The sequence below is a fragment of the Dipodomys ordii genome, unplaced genomic scaffold, assembly GCF_000151885.1.
Source record: "Dipodomys ordii isolate 6190 unplaced genomic scaffold, Dord_2.0 Scaffold40, whole genome shotgun sequence".
NCBI lineage: Eukaryota > Metazoa > Chordata > Mammalia > Rodentia > Heteromyidae > Dipodomys > Dipodomys ordii.
Window position 1 is genome coordinate 248,462 of NW_012267256.1, and position 19,394 is coordinate 267,855.

A 19,394-nucleotide genomic window follows, 5' to 3' on the forward strand; every position below is an offset into this window, starting at 1 on the left:
CATGAAGCTTGAACTCTAGGCCTGAGTGCTGTCCATCACCTCTTCAGCTCAAGGCTAGCTAGCTCTCTACCACTTGAGCCATAGTGCCACTTCCGGTTTTCTGGTGGTTTATTAGAGATGAGAGTTTGACAGCCTTTCCTGCCCCGGCTGGCTTTGAACTGTGATCCTCAGATCTCAGCTTTCTGAGTAGCTAGGATTACAGGTGTGAGCCAACGGTGCCTGGCCAGATTTATTTTTTCCAGTCCTGGGGCTTGAACTCAAGACCTGAGCACTGTCTATTTGAGCCACAGTGCCACTTCTGGAATTTTCTGTTTATGTGGTGTTGAGGAATGGAACCCAGGGCTTCATATATACTAGGCAAGCACTCTACCACTAAGCCACATTCCCAGCTCCATGCTCAGATTTATTTTGATGCTGAGAAGGCACGATGTTTTTTTTCTGGAAAAAGTAAAAGTACACTGTAAGAAACTCCTAGTTTTCAGTCTATAGGAATAGAGGTATAAGAGGTTACATTCTATGTAGCCAACTTCTTTTAGCATTGTGTATGTGCACAGATTTGAACAGTGAAAGCATTCTGTACAAGTCCATAAAATCTGTAACCCTAGTGACATGTGCATATGAGGACTCATTTTTGGATCATGCAGATGGCCTGAAAGTGATCTACTCTAGCTCTACAAAGCTTCGATTAAGGATAGCAACTTCATCCTGATAGGTGAACTTATGCACACTAACGGTAGATCATATGTGTTGTCCTCAAGTATAGATGGAAGACTTTCCCTAAAGACAGGAATTTCATGCCTGATGACTTCTCTGTAGTTGTTCAGTGCTCAGAGAGCCTCATATATAGTACAGTTCAGCCACTATGAGATCACTAAGCCCTCTAGCACCCTCATCAACCTTGAAGAAAGGCTGGAGGATCATACTGATCTGAGAAGAATGTGCCGATGGTATATAAATTTTTGTTACAATAGTTGTTTTTCCTCTCTTCATGATTTTCTTTGTCCATCTAAGACATCTTTCACACAATCACCTTTATCTTACCCTGTGTGGCATTCTGACACTGAACAGCCTGTATTTTCATTTTCTAAACAATGTTATTCGGTCCAAGCACAGTGAAGAAATATCCAGGGGAAAAAGCACATCTCTTGGGTTGCTAGCAGGAGGGAGATATCTGTGGCAAGATCAAAGAGTGCTCCTGAAACAAATGATCCCTTAGGAGTACCACCCCCTCTTTTAGACTCTACCTACCACCTGGAGCAACGCTATCAAACTCTCCCTGGTGGGGTCATTGCCTATTACTGACCACTTGTGTTAATGAGTAAACCAGTGGGTTCTGAAAAACTTACCAACCTTTGGTCCTCGGTACAGAGAGAGATTTCTCTACCACTTCTAGGACAGGAACAATTAATAGAGGGAAGAATTGCAGCATAGCATGCCATGCAGTTGGCAATATGCTAAGCTAGGATCCACCTTCTCTACCTTTACTGGTAAAGAAAGGGGATTCAAGAGTAGGGCCATCTATTCCTTATAGAGACAATAGGGGCAGTCAGGAAGAGCCAACCTCATTTTCTTTTTTCCTAAACACTAGCCATAGATAACCCTAAACCCATACCAACAAAACTATGCAAAAGACGAAATTGCTGTAAGGGCATTTATTGGAGATGAGAACAAGGCAATGTGTATTGGAGGTTTATTGGGGGAAAGTTATGAATTATTTTGAGGGAGGAAACTCTTGTCTCTGGGAATGATGGAGGAAAAGTGTCCCTTTCAATAGGGAACCACTCCCAACACACTGCCGTTAGGAATGGTAGGGGTAGCCAGAGGCACTTGAGGCACTTGCTGTCTGCAGGTGGGTCTGCTGTGGAGCCCTGGTTCCCTGTACTCCATGGCTGTGAGATGCCTTCGCTCAGGAGTTAGCACACTCTTTGTTGGCTCTTTGTGCCAGCCTGTGCCCTGCCTGTCCTTCTCAAGGTAACTCTGTCTAGGACTAGCAGCTTCTTGTGTGTGAGACTTGACACATGTCACTTTAGAGCAGGAAGCTTTGTTGGGGTGCTTGCCCTGCCTACAATTTGTCTGGGTCTCCAGTTCTGCCTTCAGCTGAGTTTTCCCAGACTTCATAGGAGATAGAAGGGGTTCCTGGGGACATGTGACACCTACTCCATGCCCCTGCCCTTGTTTCGCCACTGGGACTTTCCCAGTGTCTCTGGTGACTTTCTGATTTTCAGTGTTCCCAGAAAAAGTAGCTTTCCCTTTACCTAGGCTTCTGGCCTGAGCAGATGATGATGGAGAATTGCCCTTTCCCAGAGAGCTTTCTTGTCTTTTGCCATTTTTACCTGTACTAAACCACTGAAAAAACTGTTTCATGTGGTTTCTGAAGTGATTTTCAGGAGGAGACTGACCCTTCTGTAACAGAACATGGGATGTCCTCCCAGACATCTCCTTTGATGTTTTATTTTGAGGGTGGCGACTCCTCTTTCTGAGTTGTGATGTCCCCAGCCTTGTATCTCCTCCACCAAACTTGCCTGATTTTAGTGTTGGAGGGCTCATGCCATTGTTACTTTGTGGAGAATTTTTGTCTTGGCCCTTGTGGAGGTCACTAGTGGTGCAAGGTTTCTGTCCCTGCTCCCCGCTGATCATTGTCTTGTCCAGTTGTGCATGCAGCTCATGGGAAGCTGCTATGTCCACACTGGTGACACTAGAGTTTAAAGTAAGTAAAGTCACGTTTTTCGAGTTATCTGACTCCAGAGGCAGGTCATCCTGAAGACCCTGGGCCTTCCCTGTCTTTCTGCTCTCCAGTTTCAGTTTCAACTCATTGAAAAGTCCATTTTTTAAGTCTGATAACTCAGGACCTTGGTGAACCAATGTATCCATTGGGGTCTTTTTAGTGGTCAGGATACCTTGTGCTTTACTTTGATTGATAGTTGTCACTAGGGAGGCTTTGCTCTCGTTGGTGATGTTTGTTCCAGCTTGGGATGGAAGATCACAGAATTCCTTGGTCTTGAAGGTCTCCTTAGAGTTATTATATAGGGAATTTTTTTCTGAATGTATCCTCTTTTCATCAGTCCTTTGTATGCTTTGTTTAAAAATTTGTTTCTTATTGTCTGCATCAGGTGCAGCCATTGCTGTCCTTGGGAACACATTTGGACTGCACATATTGTCTGCTGTGGACTGTGTCACATGGTCATGGTGTCCTGGGACACCATGGGTTGGGTGCAGAAATGGCCATCTGCCATCCTTCATTCTATGTAGGTTCTCAATGTATTCATTGTTGGTATCAGAGAGTAATTGTCTCTGAAACCCCTGTCCTTTCTTGCTCACAGGTGAGGCTGAATTTGTTGTTCCCATCTTCTTTTGGCTATTAGCAACAGAATTTTGTGCAAAAGACTGAGATACCCCAAGTTTAGAATCTACCCCAGAAATAGAGGTGGATGGGGAGGAAAGTTTAGAGTTGGAACAGACCCAAGATGGACCTTCTTTTGCATAAGTGGTTTCTATGGATTCCTGGGTCTTCTGGGGAAGACATTGCATTGTCTTCATTTGAAAAAATTTAATTCTGTCAGCCACAATATTTGGCTTGCTGGAATCAGGGAAAGAAATATCATGGGGTGTGTCCAGACTGCTCTCCTTCCCTACCAATGGTGCCAAATCTCTCTGTTTCTTTTGGCTAGGGGATTTTTCACACAAGGGCAAGTGCATGCTGTTAGAATGACATAAACCATTCACAGTGCCAGGGACCTGACACTCTTTGATTTCTGTGAATTTCTTGTTCCAGTGTACTTCCAGAGCATCCTTGAATTGTTTCTGATGCAGAATTACCAGTGAAGTACTCAAATCACTCCCTGACACACTCCCGGTGACACTTTCTGAATTTGACTCAGATTGAGACTGTGAACTATGATGTGGAGCCCCTGCTGAGGCAGTGGACAGATGGTCTTTGGGTCCAGTCTCTGGGCTGTGTCTCTGTTCCTTCCCTACTTCCTCATCTAGCAGAGATATCTCTATGCTCTTCTCAGAGCTTTCAAGTTGGCTCGATTCAAAGTTTGGATGTTTGCTCTTCTGATGTTTGAAGGAGGAAATCCATGAGAGCCCCTCACTGATCTTAGACTCAGAGCTCTGGGGAGTTTCTATCCTAGGACTCATCAGAGACAGAGACTCCTGGATCCTGCGGGGCAGGCCCCAGTGCTGCTGGATAAGCCTCTTTCGAAGGTGATGCTCTAGTTTTTGCTGCAGGCCACTGGTGAGGGGGAAATCACCAGGAAGGATGGAGACCATAACTTTAGCTTTAGAATACTGTCTGACCAATGGAAGTTTTGGAGCTGGAAAACAAAAGTCTTCCTGAGATCTCTGGACCACAGAGGGTAACCCCCACACATTCTCTTGCTTTTTCTGCAATATATTATATTCCAGGTGATGAATTTCAGATGGTGTAAGGAGCTGTACCTCACTCTGTAGTCCATGAAAACAGACCCCACAGGCGCTAACCTGGGGTTCAGGGGAAGATGGCAGGCCGGGGAATAGAGATTGAAGCTGGGCCTGTGCCTGGGCTCCTAGAAGATCTTGGTGCAAGGTCTCAGGCAAGACTTGAGACTGGATTTCAGGCAATGGCAGAAGTTTAGGGTCAGGGATCACTGGGGATTTGTGGGCTCTGAAGATGTTGGAGATTATATTGAAGAAGACAAATTTCAAAGAATAGTCACCTAAGCCAGGGACAGTAGAGCTCAAGGACTCACTGTGTAGAGATGGGAGACCCCAAAAGAGTTGGATAGACTTTTGCTGAGAATGGTCCTTATAGGGATTTGGACTTGGGGCCTGAATGTACTTGGGAAGCTCCCCTTGCTTGCCGTTGGAGCTCCCAAATGGAAGGGAAGCTGCCAATTCCTGCTGCTCATCAACAGACTCTAACACTTTCCCTACAGAATTCAGTTGGCACCCTAGCTTATCTTGTTGGGTACAAGAATCAGTTTTGCTTTCCCTTTCTTTCCACATCAAGAAGCCACCTCTCTTCTTGATTTGGGTCTCCAAGAATGCTAGAACGTCGAGTCTGATAAATGAGAGGTTACCGGGCTCGATGTGGTAGGATGCAGCAACACCTTCAGAAGAGGCCTCGGAAGAATGGAGGGCAAGGGATTCCCACTTGGCCTCACACTCTACTAACTCACAAGGGAGCGGGCTCATCACATCTAGCTCCCTGCAGGACAATTCTCTGGTTAGTGGGTCATGAGTGGACAAGCCAGAAGGCCTGCCAGTCATTCCACAAGTGGAATCATGTTGGAGAACGGGTCCTATTCCCCAAGTCTGATGTTCTAGGGGAGGAGGATTTGAGGCGAGTTGTTGCAATGGTAATGGAGCTGCTACAAACTTAGTTTCCAAAGGAGACATAGTCTCTAGTGGCAGAGCATGGTCTGGAGAGCCTGTGGAGGATAGAGTTGGAGAAAGCTCAGATGTTATAGCTGGAATTGCATTTTCTGCTAGGTTTTCTGAGAGAGGAGTGTTCGGTAACGCAGATGACTTTTTCACAGGAGTTTTGGAAACTAATGGAGACCCTGAAGTGGCAGCGACTTTCACAGATGCTTGAGATAGCAGGTGACTGGCCTCCGCCGCTGTCCTGCTACACACCTGACAGAGGGGGTCTAGACACAGCAGTTTCCGAAAGCGAGTAGTGTTGGGATGCTTGTCCAGGAGGCTACAGATAACAGAATGTGCAACGTTGTAAGTAGGACCAGCCCAGTGAATACAGGGGTGGGATGGGGCAGGGGGAGGGGTGCAAAGAAGGGACTCTTGAATCTAGCTACCCTCTTCATAATCTTTTACCTCTACTCCCTAGCCTGTCCTCATAATCATAGCCATTACTTTATCCTTCTCATGACTCAGGCTGGATAGACTGAATCCCAGGTATGCATAGAACATGCTAAAGAAGGGGCTGGGAAGGTGGCTCAGTGGTAGAGCACTTGCCTTGCATGCCTGAGGCCCTGGGTTCGATTCCTCAGCACCACATAAGCAAAAAGAAAAAAGCCGGAAGTGGCACTGTGGCTCAAGTGGTAGAGCGCTAGCCTTGAGCTGAAGAGCTGAGGGACAGCGCCCAGGCCCAGAGTTCAGGCCCCACGACCGGACCAAAAAAAAGAAAAAGAACATGCTAAAGAAGGGAACAGGAAAAAAAAGTGACCAGTCACCTTGACACCACAGAAAGCAGCTTCTGCTCCTCCTCAGCTTCTTTTCTCAGAGGTCTCCGTCCTGTAAAATCAAGATGTGGTTTATGCACGATGAAAGTCAGAACACAGAGATGTTACAGTTAGCACCTCTTTAAATAAAGGTCTAAAGCTCCAAGAATTAATAGACGAGTCAAAAGTGCAACAGTAATGTTAAGATTATTCACTTGTTTATGTGGCTTCATTTTCACAGCATCTGCATGTCAACCTGTACAATACAATACAATATCAAACTACTATGTGAAGCACAGAAGTGACTGGACCCCTCAGACATGAAGACTGAGAAGGCACTTTGCACAATGTCAGGACACAGGTTTTGTGACTCAAAGCATCCTCTAGTCCTTTCTCCACATCTTACCTGGCCAGCAGCACCCACCCCAGCACCCACCCAGATCCTTCATGTTGGCAGAGCTGGGACTCTGAGAGGCAGCTCAGTCCTGTCTGTCTGTGAGCCTCTCCTCTGAGCCTCATTTTCTGGTACAGTCTGTGCCCAGTAACTGTTGTTCTTGTGGGTCTGTTATCTCCAGAAAAGAAAAGGGGAATTCAGTTCTGGCAAGCTTACATCAAGCAAGAAGAAACATACCTCTCAATTCTCCTCTTCTTTTTCTGTACAATATTGTTGGTCTCTGAGAAGAAAAAATGAAATTAAAGGACCAGAACTCATATTCATCTGCATAGGAAATTCAGATATCTACTAACCAGGAGTAATATGACTGTTCATTTCATTAACAGAAATTTGTTCTTTGCCTTGATTAACTTTTTAAGGTGATAAGGTTTTTTTTCAATTTTTTTTTCTGGGAAACTTTAAAGCAGGATATTTTCTCTTGAGTGCAAGAACTCTACAGGTAATAGTCTAAAGTATGCTCCCTCAGAGGACACTGTGTCCTGTGGGCCTGAGGTCCAGGCTCTGTTTAGCGGACCACAGAGGTCAGTATTGCTCTCCTGAACATCCCAGTTGAAAGCAAGATTCACGATGGGACAGTGGGCATGGAGATGGGACTCAGAGCAGGTGTCAGCAAAGATTGTTCTTGAGTGTACCCATATGTGTATCTAAAGCAGTCTGGATACAAAGTCACTATTTGTTCCTGCTTCCAGCATAGATAAACTGTGGGCTTCAGATGGAAACCTTAGTCTTTTATGAACTCCCTCCCCTGTCAGGCCTCGTGCCCTACAACAGTGATATTGCTTCATGTGCTTTGATTCTCAATGTCAGATGTCTTTGTGAGGCAATCAGACTTGTTACTTAACAGGAGGATAGACACCACTGATGGCTCTCAGCCATCAGAGCCAACTTCTCTTTTGGATACCAAAGTCTCAGAGGGCACATTCCCAACCCCCAACCCTCGCTTCAATTCCTCTTCCCCTGTGAGTACATCATACTCAGTAAACAGAACTCTTTCTCTAATGAGATGCCCTCTGGGAAACACCAGTAGAGAATTGTGGGGTTTCTCCTATACTCCCATACCTTTAGGATGTGTTTCTTACGATGAATTGTTGGTACTGATGGTTTCAGCAAATGGTAGCACAAGTATAGAAGTAGAAATAGTAAGGCACCTAGAAGGGTGTACTTAGTATCAGTATCTAAGAGAGATGAGCCAAAGCACAGCCATGGCTCCATTCAGAAAAGAGAGAATATTCCCCATGATCTGAATCACATGAGTGCCAGAGGCAAGTGAGTCCTGCCGGAGCATGGCCTCAGGTACAATCCCAGGCCTGCATCACAGAGCATGGACGGGTCATAGAAGATTTCTGAGGGTGGGGCAGGGGCAGCCAGGAGGGGCTGTGTCCACACCCCTGTCCTGACCAGTCAGACAGCAGAGCTCTCTACCTAACTCTGCTGCTCCATTCTCCAACTCTACCTTTCTTCATATATGTGTTTACCCAGGGGAGCTTTCCCATTTGTTCATCTGCTTCTGCTTTTATAGTCTGGTATATTACCTGCAATTTCTGTTCCTATCTTGACATATCTACACACTGCTTTTCCCTTTCACTAATATATACAAACCTGAAAGTCTTTTTTTTTGTTCCTTGCTACTGTCAAATTGTAAAGTTTTGTGTATAAATCAGCCTTTACTGTCTTTACTCAGAGGGAATGACTCAAATTACAAAATAATGAAAATAATAGACAAATACCTGTAATTATAGCTTTAAGCATTCTGTGTGTGTGTGTGTGTCCTGGAACACACTCCCACTCTAACACATATACATCATTTGACAAATAATGTATTTTCATCTGTAAAAAAATGTTTCCATTTTTTCTATCGTTCATTACTGTGGCCCACTTCTAATTCTATATAAACTATAGGCTGTCTTAGACTACACCCATTTCATAGCAGTTATGGAATTCTCTCTAACAAGAGAGAATTGGTTTACAATGTGCTAAGGGAATATTTCTGAGGCCTTGTCAGGACAAAACAGAAGTATCAGAGGTTTAGTGAAAAAGCCACATCAATCATTCATACAGGACATGGAATTGCAGTCTCTTGTGAGTATCTGTCCTAATACAAAATTGAGAAGATGTGTTCTGTAATCACCCAGCTCATGTTCAACAACCAGTTGTCTACTACATGTTATTCTTTTTTATTTTAAATTGTGAAAATACTGTACAGAGGGGTCACAATTACATGAGCAAGGTAATGAGTACATTTCTCATCCAGCATTGTTGCCTCCTCCTTTGTTTCCCCTTCCCATCCCTTCCCATCCCCCTCCCCCTTGCGCCAAAGTTGTAAAGTTCGTTTTTCAACATAACAGACCCATTGCAACAATGAGATGCACACGTTATTCTTGTATTTAACCCTCAAATTTCCTGCACCCCACTACTCCCACTACACATGATTTTCATGCAGGAGCAAGTGCCCTGCCTTGAGGGCAAGTGTCCTCCTCTCTTTGCTCTCAGCCTCAGCCAGGGTTTTAGTCAACACATACTGCTGTAGTCCTAGGCTCTGTTCCTGTACTCATGTGAGCTTCTAGAGAGAAGTCCCACATAGGTCCAGGACTCACATATGCAGAGAAAAGTCCACTACCCCACAGCATTGCTTTATAGCTAAGCAGCTACACCCAGTGAGTCAGAACTGCTGACATTCAGCATGTTCTCAGCAAGATTTCCATACCTGTCTATACTGTTTTCTCTATGAATGAAAAGTCCTTTGAGAATATGCCTGTCTTCTTCTGTTGGTTTTTTGTTTCGTTTTTAGTCCTAGGGCTTGAACTCTGGGCTTGAGTGTTGTCCCTGAGCTTTTGTGCTCAGGGGGCAGCATTCTACCTGTTGGGCCATAGCTCCACTTCTGGCTTTTTATGTCTAACTGGAATCTCACAGACTTTTCTGTCTTGGCTAGATTCAAACCGCAATCCTCAGATCTCAACCTCCTGAGTTGTTAGGCTTATAGTCATGAGCTACTGGAACCTGGCTTTTGTTTAAAATGGGATAATTGGCTGAATATCTTTGTGTGCCTAGATTGAAACTTAACAGGGGTGTAAGTGAGAAGGCTTTTTCCCAAATGCTAAGATGACCCTTTTCAGAACCAGGTAGAAGCTCCTTCAAAGCTCAAAAAAAGAAGAAACCAAAGATACCACCACCAGTAAACCATACTTCATCAGTTTCCACCCTTCTCTGCTCCCTGGGATGGAGAGAGTCCAGCACTGACTCATAATGGGAACATAAGTCCAGCCAGTGAATGAGTAAATGTTAAGGAAATGTTAAGACCTAGCCAGTTCTTGACAAGTGAGGAACAGAAATTCCTGCTCTTGAAAACCAAGAGACTTGTAGCTGAGTTCTGGCTGTTGGGGCCAGTAATCCTAGGTATTCAGGTAGCTGAGATCTATGGATCAGAACTCAGGGCCAGTGGAGGCAGGAAAATCCTTGTGACTCTTACCTCTAATCACACACAAAAAAGCTGAAAGTAGAGCTGTGGTTCAAGTGGTATAGCATTATGCCTTGAGCAAAACAACACCACCCCAAAACAAAAACCACTCAGGAAGAGTGCATAGAACCCCTGAGTTAAAGCCTCAGGAACAGTACTTGTGCGTGCGCACGCGTGCGCACACACACACACACACACACACACACTCGCACGCGCGTGTAGAGTAGAACATAGAATGCATTTTCTCAATTTTGTGTCAGGAGTTGGGATGGATACTCTATCTCAGCTTCCAGGAAGCATTGGACTTATTCATATCTCTCCAATTTTAGTTCTTTCTGTCTAGGCTGGCCCCTTCGGATCAGCCTTTTGCTCCTGGAAATGGGGTCATCAACTTCAATTTGGATAGTCTAGGCCTCTAAAAAGACAAAGAGAAGACCTCTTGTTCTGGAAAGAACACAAATTGTGGAGATATGTTTCCAGGTCTCCAGCATCTTGTTCTGTTCACACTGTAGGAGTTACTGCTCTAGAGGAAACGATCCTCAGTCTGAAGTGGCACTGTAGGAGTTACTGCTCTAGAGGAAACGATCCTCAGTCTGAAGTGGCCTCAAAGCACTTTCAGAAGTAGAATAACAAGAAGGTGCAATCCTTCATTTTTATTGTTATTAAGTGGTTACATAATTTCCCAAATTTCACAGTATTGTGGGATAGTGATGCTCAGTTAAAGTCACAAACACATTCTAACTTTCCTGGAAGAAATTATCTATCACGGTCTATAACATTTATGAGTTCTATAAGCTTTGCTATACAGTTATTTCTTCCACATTGGGTGATATGTACATTTCTTTTGTTTTGCATAGCTTCAGCTGTTCCCTCTTTCCCACTTGTTCCCTCCCTCCCATCACTGCCATTAATTTGCTTAGTTCATTTTGGTCAATGTCCAGTGCAGCTGATGGGTCCCGCTGTTATATGTTTTTTCCTGATTCCCTCTAGTTCTGTGTCATCTTCCTGGTTCCCCTCCGGTGTATACACATATACCATACATGTGATCAGCAGCATGGGGTTATTTAGTAGTGATTCGACCAGATGAGTGGAAGTCCTTTGTTTCTTAAGTCCTGTTGATTTTGTTGTATCACCTAACATTTTGGATTTAACATCCACTTATCAGGGAGACCATGTAACGTTTGTCTCTTTGCTCTTGGGCTTACCTCACTCAACATGATTTCTTCTAGCTCCATCCATTTCCCTGCAAATGCCATTATTTTGTCATTTCTAATGGCTGCATAATATTCCATTGTGTATAGATACCACAATTTTTGGATCCATTCATCTGTGGTGGGACATCTGGGTTGTTTTCATATCCTGGCTATTGTGAACAGTGCTGCAATAAACATGGAGGTGCATGTGTCATTGTATTCTGGTTCCTGTTGTTCAGGATAGATGCCTAGAAGTGGTATGACTGGGTCATAAGGGAGGTCAATATTTAGCTTTCTGAGAACCCTCCAGACTGCTTTCCAAAGTGGTTATATAAGTGTACATTCCCACCAGCAGTGTAATAGGGTTCCTCTTTCTCCACATCCCCTCCTTGGCTGACTTGAGGATGTGGGACATTCTGACAGGGATAAGGTGGTATCTCAAGGTTGTCTTTATTTGCATTTTCTTAACAACCAGGGATGGTGAACATTTCCTCATGTGTTTCTTTGCCATTTTTATCTCTTCTTCTGAGAAGTCCCTCTTTAGTTCCCTTGCCCATTTAGTAATTGGTTTGTTAGGTTTTGGAGGGATTAGTTTCTTGAGTTTCCTGTATATACTGGATATTAACCCCTTGTCTGATATATTGCTGGTAAATATTTTTTCCCAATTAGTTGGTTGTCTTTCTAGATTGGTTGTGATAGCTTTAGCTGTATAGAAATTTTTTTTATTTTAAGGTAGGCCCATTTGTCGAGTCTCTCTCCAATTTGTTGTGACCCTGGGACTCTGTTCAGGAAGTTCTTGCCTGTGCCTATAAGTTCAAGTGTTTCTCCTACTCTGTCCTGCAGTAGTTTCAGAGATTCAGGTTTAATGTTAAGGTCTTTAATCCATTTTGATGTTGGTGCATGGTGATAGGCTGGGGTCCACTTTTAGTTTTCTGCATGTGGCTGCCCAGTTTTCCCAGCACCAGTGGTTGAAGAGGCTGTGTTTCTTCCATTGTATGTCTTTGGCTCCTTTGTCAAATATCATCTGACTGTAGGCATGTGGATTTATTTCTGGATCTTCTAATCTGGTCCATTGGTCTTCGGGTCTGTTTTTGTGCCAGTACCATGCTGGCTTTGTTATTATGACTCTATAGTAGAGTTTGAAGTTCGGCATGAATATCCCTCCAATGTTGTCTTTATTCCCTAGAATTCTTTTGGCTATTCTAGGTCTTTTGTTGTTCCATATGAATTTTTGGACTGTTTTCTGTATTTCAGAGATTTTTGTCATTGGGATTTTAATAAGAATTGCATTGAATTTGTATGTTAATTTTGGCAGTATTGCCATTTTCACTATATTAAGTCTGCCTATCCAAGAGCATGGGAAGTCATTCCGTTTCCTAGTGTCTTCTGTAATTTCTTTCTTTAACTTTTTATAGTTTTCATTAAATAGGTCTTTTACATCTTTGGTTAGGTTAATTCCTAAATATTTTATTTTTTGGGAGGTTATTGTGAATGGGGTTGCTCCCTTTATTTTCCTCTCTTCTTGTACATTGTCAGTGTACAGGAAGGCGACTGATTTTTGTGGGTTGATTTTGTACCCTGCTACTTTGCCGAAGTTACTTATGATTTCTAAGAGTTTGGGGATGGAGTTTTTGGGATCGTGGAGGTATAGTATCATGTCATCTGCAAAAAGGGATAGCTTAACTTCTTCTTTCCCTATGCGGATCCCTTTAATGTCTTTTTCTTGCCTTATTGCCCTGGCTAAGGATTCCAGGACTATATTGAAGAGGAGTGGAGACAGCGGGCATCCTTGCCTTGTTCCTGATTTTAGGAGAATTGGTTGTAGCTTTTCCCCATTAAGTATAATATTGGCTATTGGTCTGTCATAAATGGCTTTTATTGTTTTTAGAAATGTTCCTTCTATTCCTATTTTCTCCAGAGCTTTTAGCATGAATGAATGTTGAATTTTATCAAAGGCCTTTTCTGCATCTGTGGAGATAATCATGTGATCCTTGACCTTGGCTCTGTTGATGTGTTAGATTACATTTATTGACTTACATATGTTAAACCATCCTGCATCTCTGGGATGAAGCCTACCTGGTCGTAGTGTATGATTTTTTTTATGTGTTTCTGGATTCTGTTAGCTAGAATTTTGTTAAGGATCTTTGAATTTGTAGAACTATATGATTTTTTTTGTACATAGGATGTCTTTTATAAAACAGTCACATGCTATTCTGTCAGCAGCAGCATTATCCAATTAGTAGATATTTAAACAGGCAATATATGTAGTAAGTATTTTAATTACAGCCACTCATTATTTGAATTAAAAAAATGTTCCCAGAGGCTCATTTTTAATGCTTGACCTCACATGGTGACACTATTTTGGAAGGTAGTGGAACTTCAGGAGGTGGAGGAATTAGGTCACTAGAGTCAGATGTTTGAAAATTGGAAGAGGCACTGTGATTCAAAGTGAGCTAGCATTGAGTGAAAAAGCTCAGAGACAGTGCCCAGGCCCTGAGCTAAAACTTTATATATAAGCTTTCTCCAACTGCAATGTATACTAGTCATAGCTGACAATTTTTCTTAATTGTGAATATTCTTTCTAGTTCTATTTGTTCTTTACTATCCATCCTTGAATGGCTGAACTATCCATCATTGAATCATTATAGCTACCCAACTCTTATATTTTAGGATTTATGTCATTTTTGTTTAATTTCTTTTTTATTGTTAATATAAAGGTGATTTACAGAGGGATTACAGCTTCATAAGTCAGGTAATGAGTACATTTCTTTTTGGACAATGTCATCCCTTCCTTAACTCTCTCCCAGTTTTTACCTCTTGTCCCCACCCATAAGTTGTATCGTTCATTTACAACACAGTGTCTAGTGAGTACCACTGCTTCATTTTGTTCATCCTTTGGGATTTATACCATTTTTAATATCATTTTTCTTTTTCCTGTGCTGGCTTATTGATGCTAGGAAGTCTGTTAACCTGGAAAATTGATGTTATATGATGTATGTACTCATCCATTTAAGAGCTGATACATTTTAAATAATACACAAAATTTTTGATAAATAGAACCAAAGAGATTACAAAGCAAACAATTCATACCAAGCCATTTTCCTTATCTATGTTTAGGAAGTCTCAATTTATAGTAAGGAAAGAAGTAGAAAATACTTTAATATTTATAATTATTCAACCTGCTATCTATCAGATTTCATAATAGTATATATTTTACTCTAAAATGTTTCTCATGATTATATTTTTTAAAATTCTGAAATAGGAATAGATTAACTAGTGGTGGTACACAGACTCCAGGCAGTATTTGTGAGTATTTATATTATCATGATCTCTAGAAAGAGAATGTCCAAGGTCAGCCATTGTATTAGTCAACATTCTGTCATTTGACCAAATATTTGAGGTAAACAAAAGGATGAAAGATTTATTTGAATCCATGATTTCAAACACTTTGTTCTGTGGTCACTTAGTCCTGTTGCTCTGGGCCTCAGAAAAGGCAGGCATCATTTTAGGGAGCATGAGTTACAGGAAAGATGGTTACATTATCATTGTAGTTGAGAAGGACAGAGAAGAGGGCTTTGCTTCCAGTCTCCCCATCAAGGTCATGTGCCTAGTGACCTAGCTTTTTTCTATTAGGCCCTATCTCCAAAGGCTCTACTGCCTTCCAATTATACTGTCATCTGGACACCAAACCTTTGATACATGAGCCCACTGGAATTTTTTTTAAATACTTTATTGTTGCTTTAGAGGTGATATGCAGCAGGGTTACCTTAACATATGTCAGATAATAAGTATATTTCTTTCCTTTTGCATAGTATCAGCTGTTCCCTCATTCTCTCCCATTCTCTCCCTCCCATCTCTGTCCACAAGTTGCGGGGTTCACCTTCATCATTGTCCAGTACAGCCAGTGGGCTCTGCTGCTGCACTTTTTCACCCGTTTTCCACTTATTCTGTGTCTTCCCAAACCTTCCCTCAAATGTGCACATGTGTATACTGTATATGAGGCAAATAATACAAAGTCATCCGAAAAAAAGGACAAATTAAGAAAAGGTCCTTTGTTTCCTTATCTTTGGAGTTTATTTCAGAATGTATATTACATACATATGAAGAGGTGCTTGGGTATTACGACTTGGAGATTTTCTCTTAAGACTATCCTCTTTTGGCCCGACTGTATATGGGTGTCTAGAATCCCATGTAATTTGTCATATCTTGTTGCATTTTAAATCTAACTTCTGCATATCAGGGGAACATGCCCTATTTGTTTCTCTGATCTTGGCTTACCTTGCTCAACATGATTTGTTCTAGTTCCATCCGTTTCCTTGCAAATGTCATTATTTTGTCTTTTCTAATGGCCATGTAAAATTCCATTGAAAATAGGCACCACATACTTTGGATCCATTCCTTTATTGTGGAGCATCTGGGTTGTTCCCATATCTCGGCTATTGTGAATAGTGCAGTAATGAACATGGATGTGCAGATGTCCTTGTCGTATCCTGGTTCATGATGCTCAGGAAGTTCCTGCCTGTGCCTGTAAGTTCCCTACTGTGTCTTGCAGTAGTTTCCGAGTTTCGTGTCTGATATTGAGGTCTTTAATCCATTTTGAGTTGATGTTAATGCCTGGTGACAAGCAGTGATCCACTTTTAGTTTTCTGCATGTGCTTGCCCAGTTTTCCCAGCAACAATAGTTGAAGAGGCTATGTTTTTCTCCATTGTATATCTTTGGCTACTTTGTCACATATCAGATGACTGTAAATATATGATTTTATTTCTGGGTCTTCTAATCTGTTCTTTGGATCTATTCTTGTGCCAATATCAAGGTGTTTTTGTTATTATGGCTCTAAAGTAGAACATGAAGTCTGGTATTGTAATACCACCTGCATTGCTTCTTTTGCTATTCTAGGTCTTTTGTTGTTCCATATGAATTTTTTTATTGTTTTCTTTCTTTCAGTAAAGAATGTCATGGGATTTTGTGGGTAATTGCATTGAATTTGTGTATCATTTTTGTCAGTATGGCCATTTTCACAATGGTCTATCTATCCATGAATATGGAAGGTCTTTCCATTTCCTGGTGTCTTCTTTGACTTCTTTTTTTTTTTCAGGTAAGGGGTAGGTTTATTCAGTAGACCTGCTGGGACCAGGCAAGGTTGGCACTCCACGTGGATGGGAAAGGCCTGGGAATGAGAGAGAGCTGGGAAGAGAGGAAAGAGAGAGAAAAGAGCCAGAAAAGAGCAGAGAAAGGGGTAAGAACAGTAGCACTCACATGGTATTCAGGTAAGGGGTAGACCTGCTGGGACCAGGCAAGGTTGGCACTCCACGTGGCTGGGAAAGAGAGAGAGCAAGAAAAGAGAGAGAGCTAGAATAGAACAGAGAGAGTAAGAAAAGAGCAGCAAGAGCAAGAGCAAGAGCATCTTTGACTTCTTTAGATTTTTGTAGTTTCACTGTTTGGTTAGGTTAATTCCTAGATTTTTTGAGACTATTGCAAATAGGGTGGTTTTCATGATTTCCCTTTCTGCTTGTACATTGTTGGCATACATAAAGGCTACTGATTTTTAATACACATTTTTATTGTAAAGATAGTATACAGAGGGTTTACAGTTATATGAGTAAGGTAATGAGTACATTTCCTATCGAGCATTGATACCCCTCCTTTGTTTTTCCCCTATAATCCCTTCTGTTCCAGCTTCTCCAGGATCTTCCCAAACCATGGCCTGGTCTTTGAGGAGCTAGAGAGCTCTCTTTCAGTCATTCTCTTGTTACAACCGTGAATAGACTAATTTCAGACCCTGACTCCTCCAGTACAGTGTCCTGAGTTCCAAGTCCTAAAAGAGTAGTGATATCCTTTAGCCCTTGAACTACTATTAAAGGAAAATAAACTTGATCATGTTCAAAGTAGAAGCTTTACCTTGGTGACCCTACATTAACTTCTCTTTTCTCATTTCAGAGAAAAAATCGACTTATCTAACTCATGTAACAGATATATTAAGGTCCTAGTCTGAGCAGAAAGCAACTGCTTTAAATACTGGGCATACAACAGTGAACAAAACAGAGAAGTACACCCCTGTCTTCATGGGGCATAAAATCTAGAGGGATGAGATAGGAAAATAAAGCTTAAAGGGGGATAGCAGTGCTAGAAATGCTGTGTTTTAAATCTGATAGGCAGGGTTGTGTCACTAAGATGAGTGAAGAGCTGAAGGAAGTATCTGGAAAAGGACTCTCTGAACAAGGGAAACAGCAGCACAAGGGGTCTAATTTGGTGGTGTCTTGTTATTTGTGTATCTTTTTCTAAGAATTTTATCTATCTCTGTTTGTGTGCCTTATATATCCTTAACAAATTCATATAAATACCATCATTAAAATATGTAGTATCTACTATCTAAATTTAAGTGTCTTAGAGGTCTTTCCAGACCCAGGCTGGTCTTCTTTCCTTTCAAGGTGACTGGATTATGTTCTGTGCAGTGAGTATACTACATGCACTAGACCAGTCCCCTCTGATGGGCAAGACAAGACTAATTCATAGTTCAGCTCCAGTCCAAGATTGCAGAAATATTTTCCCTGCCTATGTCTCTGCTCTCCTCTTCTGGTTCCTGTATCAGACATACATTTGTATAGAAGATTCCTTTTTGCCAGTGTCCATGTCCTGTCTGCTCTTTCCTATTACAGTTCTCTCTCTCCCTTCCTGTTACAGTTCTCTCTCTTCCTTCCTGTTACAGTTCTCTCTTCCTTCCTGCTACAGTTCTCTCTTCCTTCCTGTTACAGTTCTCTCTCTTCCTTCCTGCTACAGTTCTCTCTTCCTTCCTGTTACAGTTCTCTCTCTTCCTTCCTGTTACAGTTCTCTCTTCCTTCCTGTTACAGTTCTCTCTCTTCCTTCCTGTTACAGTTCTCTCTCTCCCTTCCTGTTACAGTTCTCTCTCTCCCTTCCTGTTACAGTTCTCTCTTCCTTCCTGTTACAGTTCTCTCTTCCTTCCTGTTACAGTTCTCTCTTCCTTCCTGTTACAGTTCTCTCTCTTCTTTCCTGCTACAGTTCTCTCTCTTCTTTCCTGCTACAGTTCTCTCTCTTCTGTTACAGTTCTCTCTCGTCTTTCCTGCTACAGTTCCTCCTTGGTCCCACTTGGAGACCCCAGACTATTGCTGACAGCTGCTGTCCTGTCAGTGTTGACTGGTTCACTGATGTGGATATAGAGGAAAACTCTGTAAGAGGATATAGTCATCTATGTTGATGGCATGCCACTATCTTGGTGTCCGTTTCTGAGGGTGAATCAGAAAGTGCCTCAGCGGCTCTGCCCAGGACTGTCTCATTCTGGCCTCTAGTGGCCAGCACTATGTTTGCATCCAGGCTACGCTGGCAAAGCTGCCACAGTGAAAACCATTCCATAGCTGCCACTGCCCCTGCTTCTGTATAAAATATAGAAACCCATGATCATTTCTCCAGCAGGAAAAGAAAACTGACCTTCTTAGTATCTTTGAAGTTAAGTGTTTTTAATTTTTGTAGTATTGGCAATTGACTCAGGCCCTGTGCTTGCTTGTAGGTCAAGCAAGCCATTAAGCCATGCTTCTATCTCTTAAGTAGTACTGCTGCTTCTGCTGCCTCTGCTGCTGCTGCTTTTGTTCTTCTTGTTCTTGTTCTTCTTGTTCTTCCTCTTCCTCCTCCTCCTGTTCCTCTTCCTCCTCCTCTTCTTCCTCCTCCTCCTCCTCTCTCCTTTCTTTTTTTTCTCCTTTCTCCTTCCTTCAGCCTTCCTTCTTCCTTTATCTTGCCTGGGTACTGTCTCTTAGCTTTGTGCTCATGGTTAGCAATCTGCCACTTGAGCCACACCTCCATGTCTGGCTTTTGGGCAGCTAATTGGAGATAAGAGTTCCAAGGACTTTCCTGCCCAGGCTGGCTTCAAACCATGATCCTTAGATCTCAGCCTCCTGACTAGCTAGAAATACAGATGTGAGCCACTGGTGCCTAGATTTTTAAAAGTGCTTTAAAAAATATTTTTAGCTGGGTGCTAGTGGCTCATGCCTTACTACTCAGGAGGCTGAGATCAGAGGATCATGATTCAAAGACAGCCTAGGCAGAAAAGACTTTTAGCTCCAGTAAACCAGCAAAAACAGGGAAGTGGAGGAATGGCTCCAGTGGTAGAGTACCAGAAAAAAAA

General features: G+C 42.3%; 1 protein-coding gene across 1 annotated transcript; it reads right to left on the reverse strand.

The window, feature by feature from the left end:
* Positions 1-1,767: 1,767 nt before the first annotated feature.
* LOC105987182 (spermatogenesis-associated protein 31D1-like) lies at positions 1,768-7,824 on the reverse strand. Its single transcript, XM_013018381.1, has 4 exons — positions 7,672-7,824; positions 6,790-6,832; positions 6,171-6,231; positions 1,768-5,683 (listed from the first exon to the last, which is right to left on the reverse strand). Exons 1-4 carry the CDS (start codon positions 7,822-7,824, stop codon positions 1,768-1,770), a joined length of 4,173 nt encoding a protein of 1,390 aa, XP_012873835.1.
* Positions 7,825-19,394: the final 11,570 nt, after the last annotated feature.

Excerpts from the sequence above, each read along its gene's own strand:
- LOC105987182 (XM_013018381.1), bottom strand. The coding sequence starts at position 7,824 with ATGGAGCCATGGCTGTGCTTTGGCTCATCTCTCTTAGATACTGATACT. Across the intron at positions 6,232-6,789 it reads AAGAAGAGGAGAATTGAGAG|GACGGAGACCTCTGAGAAAA; the intron begins GTATGTTTCTTC and ends TTGATTTTACAG. Across the intron at positions 5,684-6,170 it reads CTGCTTTCTGTGGTGTCAAG|CCTCCTGGACAAGCATCCCA; the intron begins GTGACTGGTCAC and ends TGTTATCTGTAG.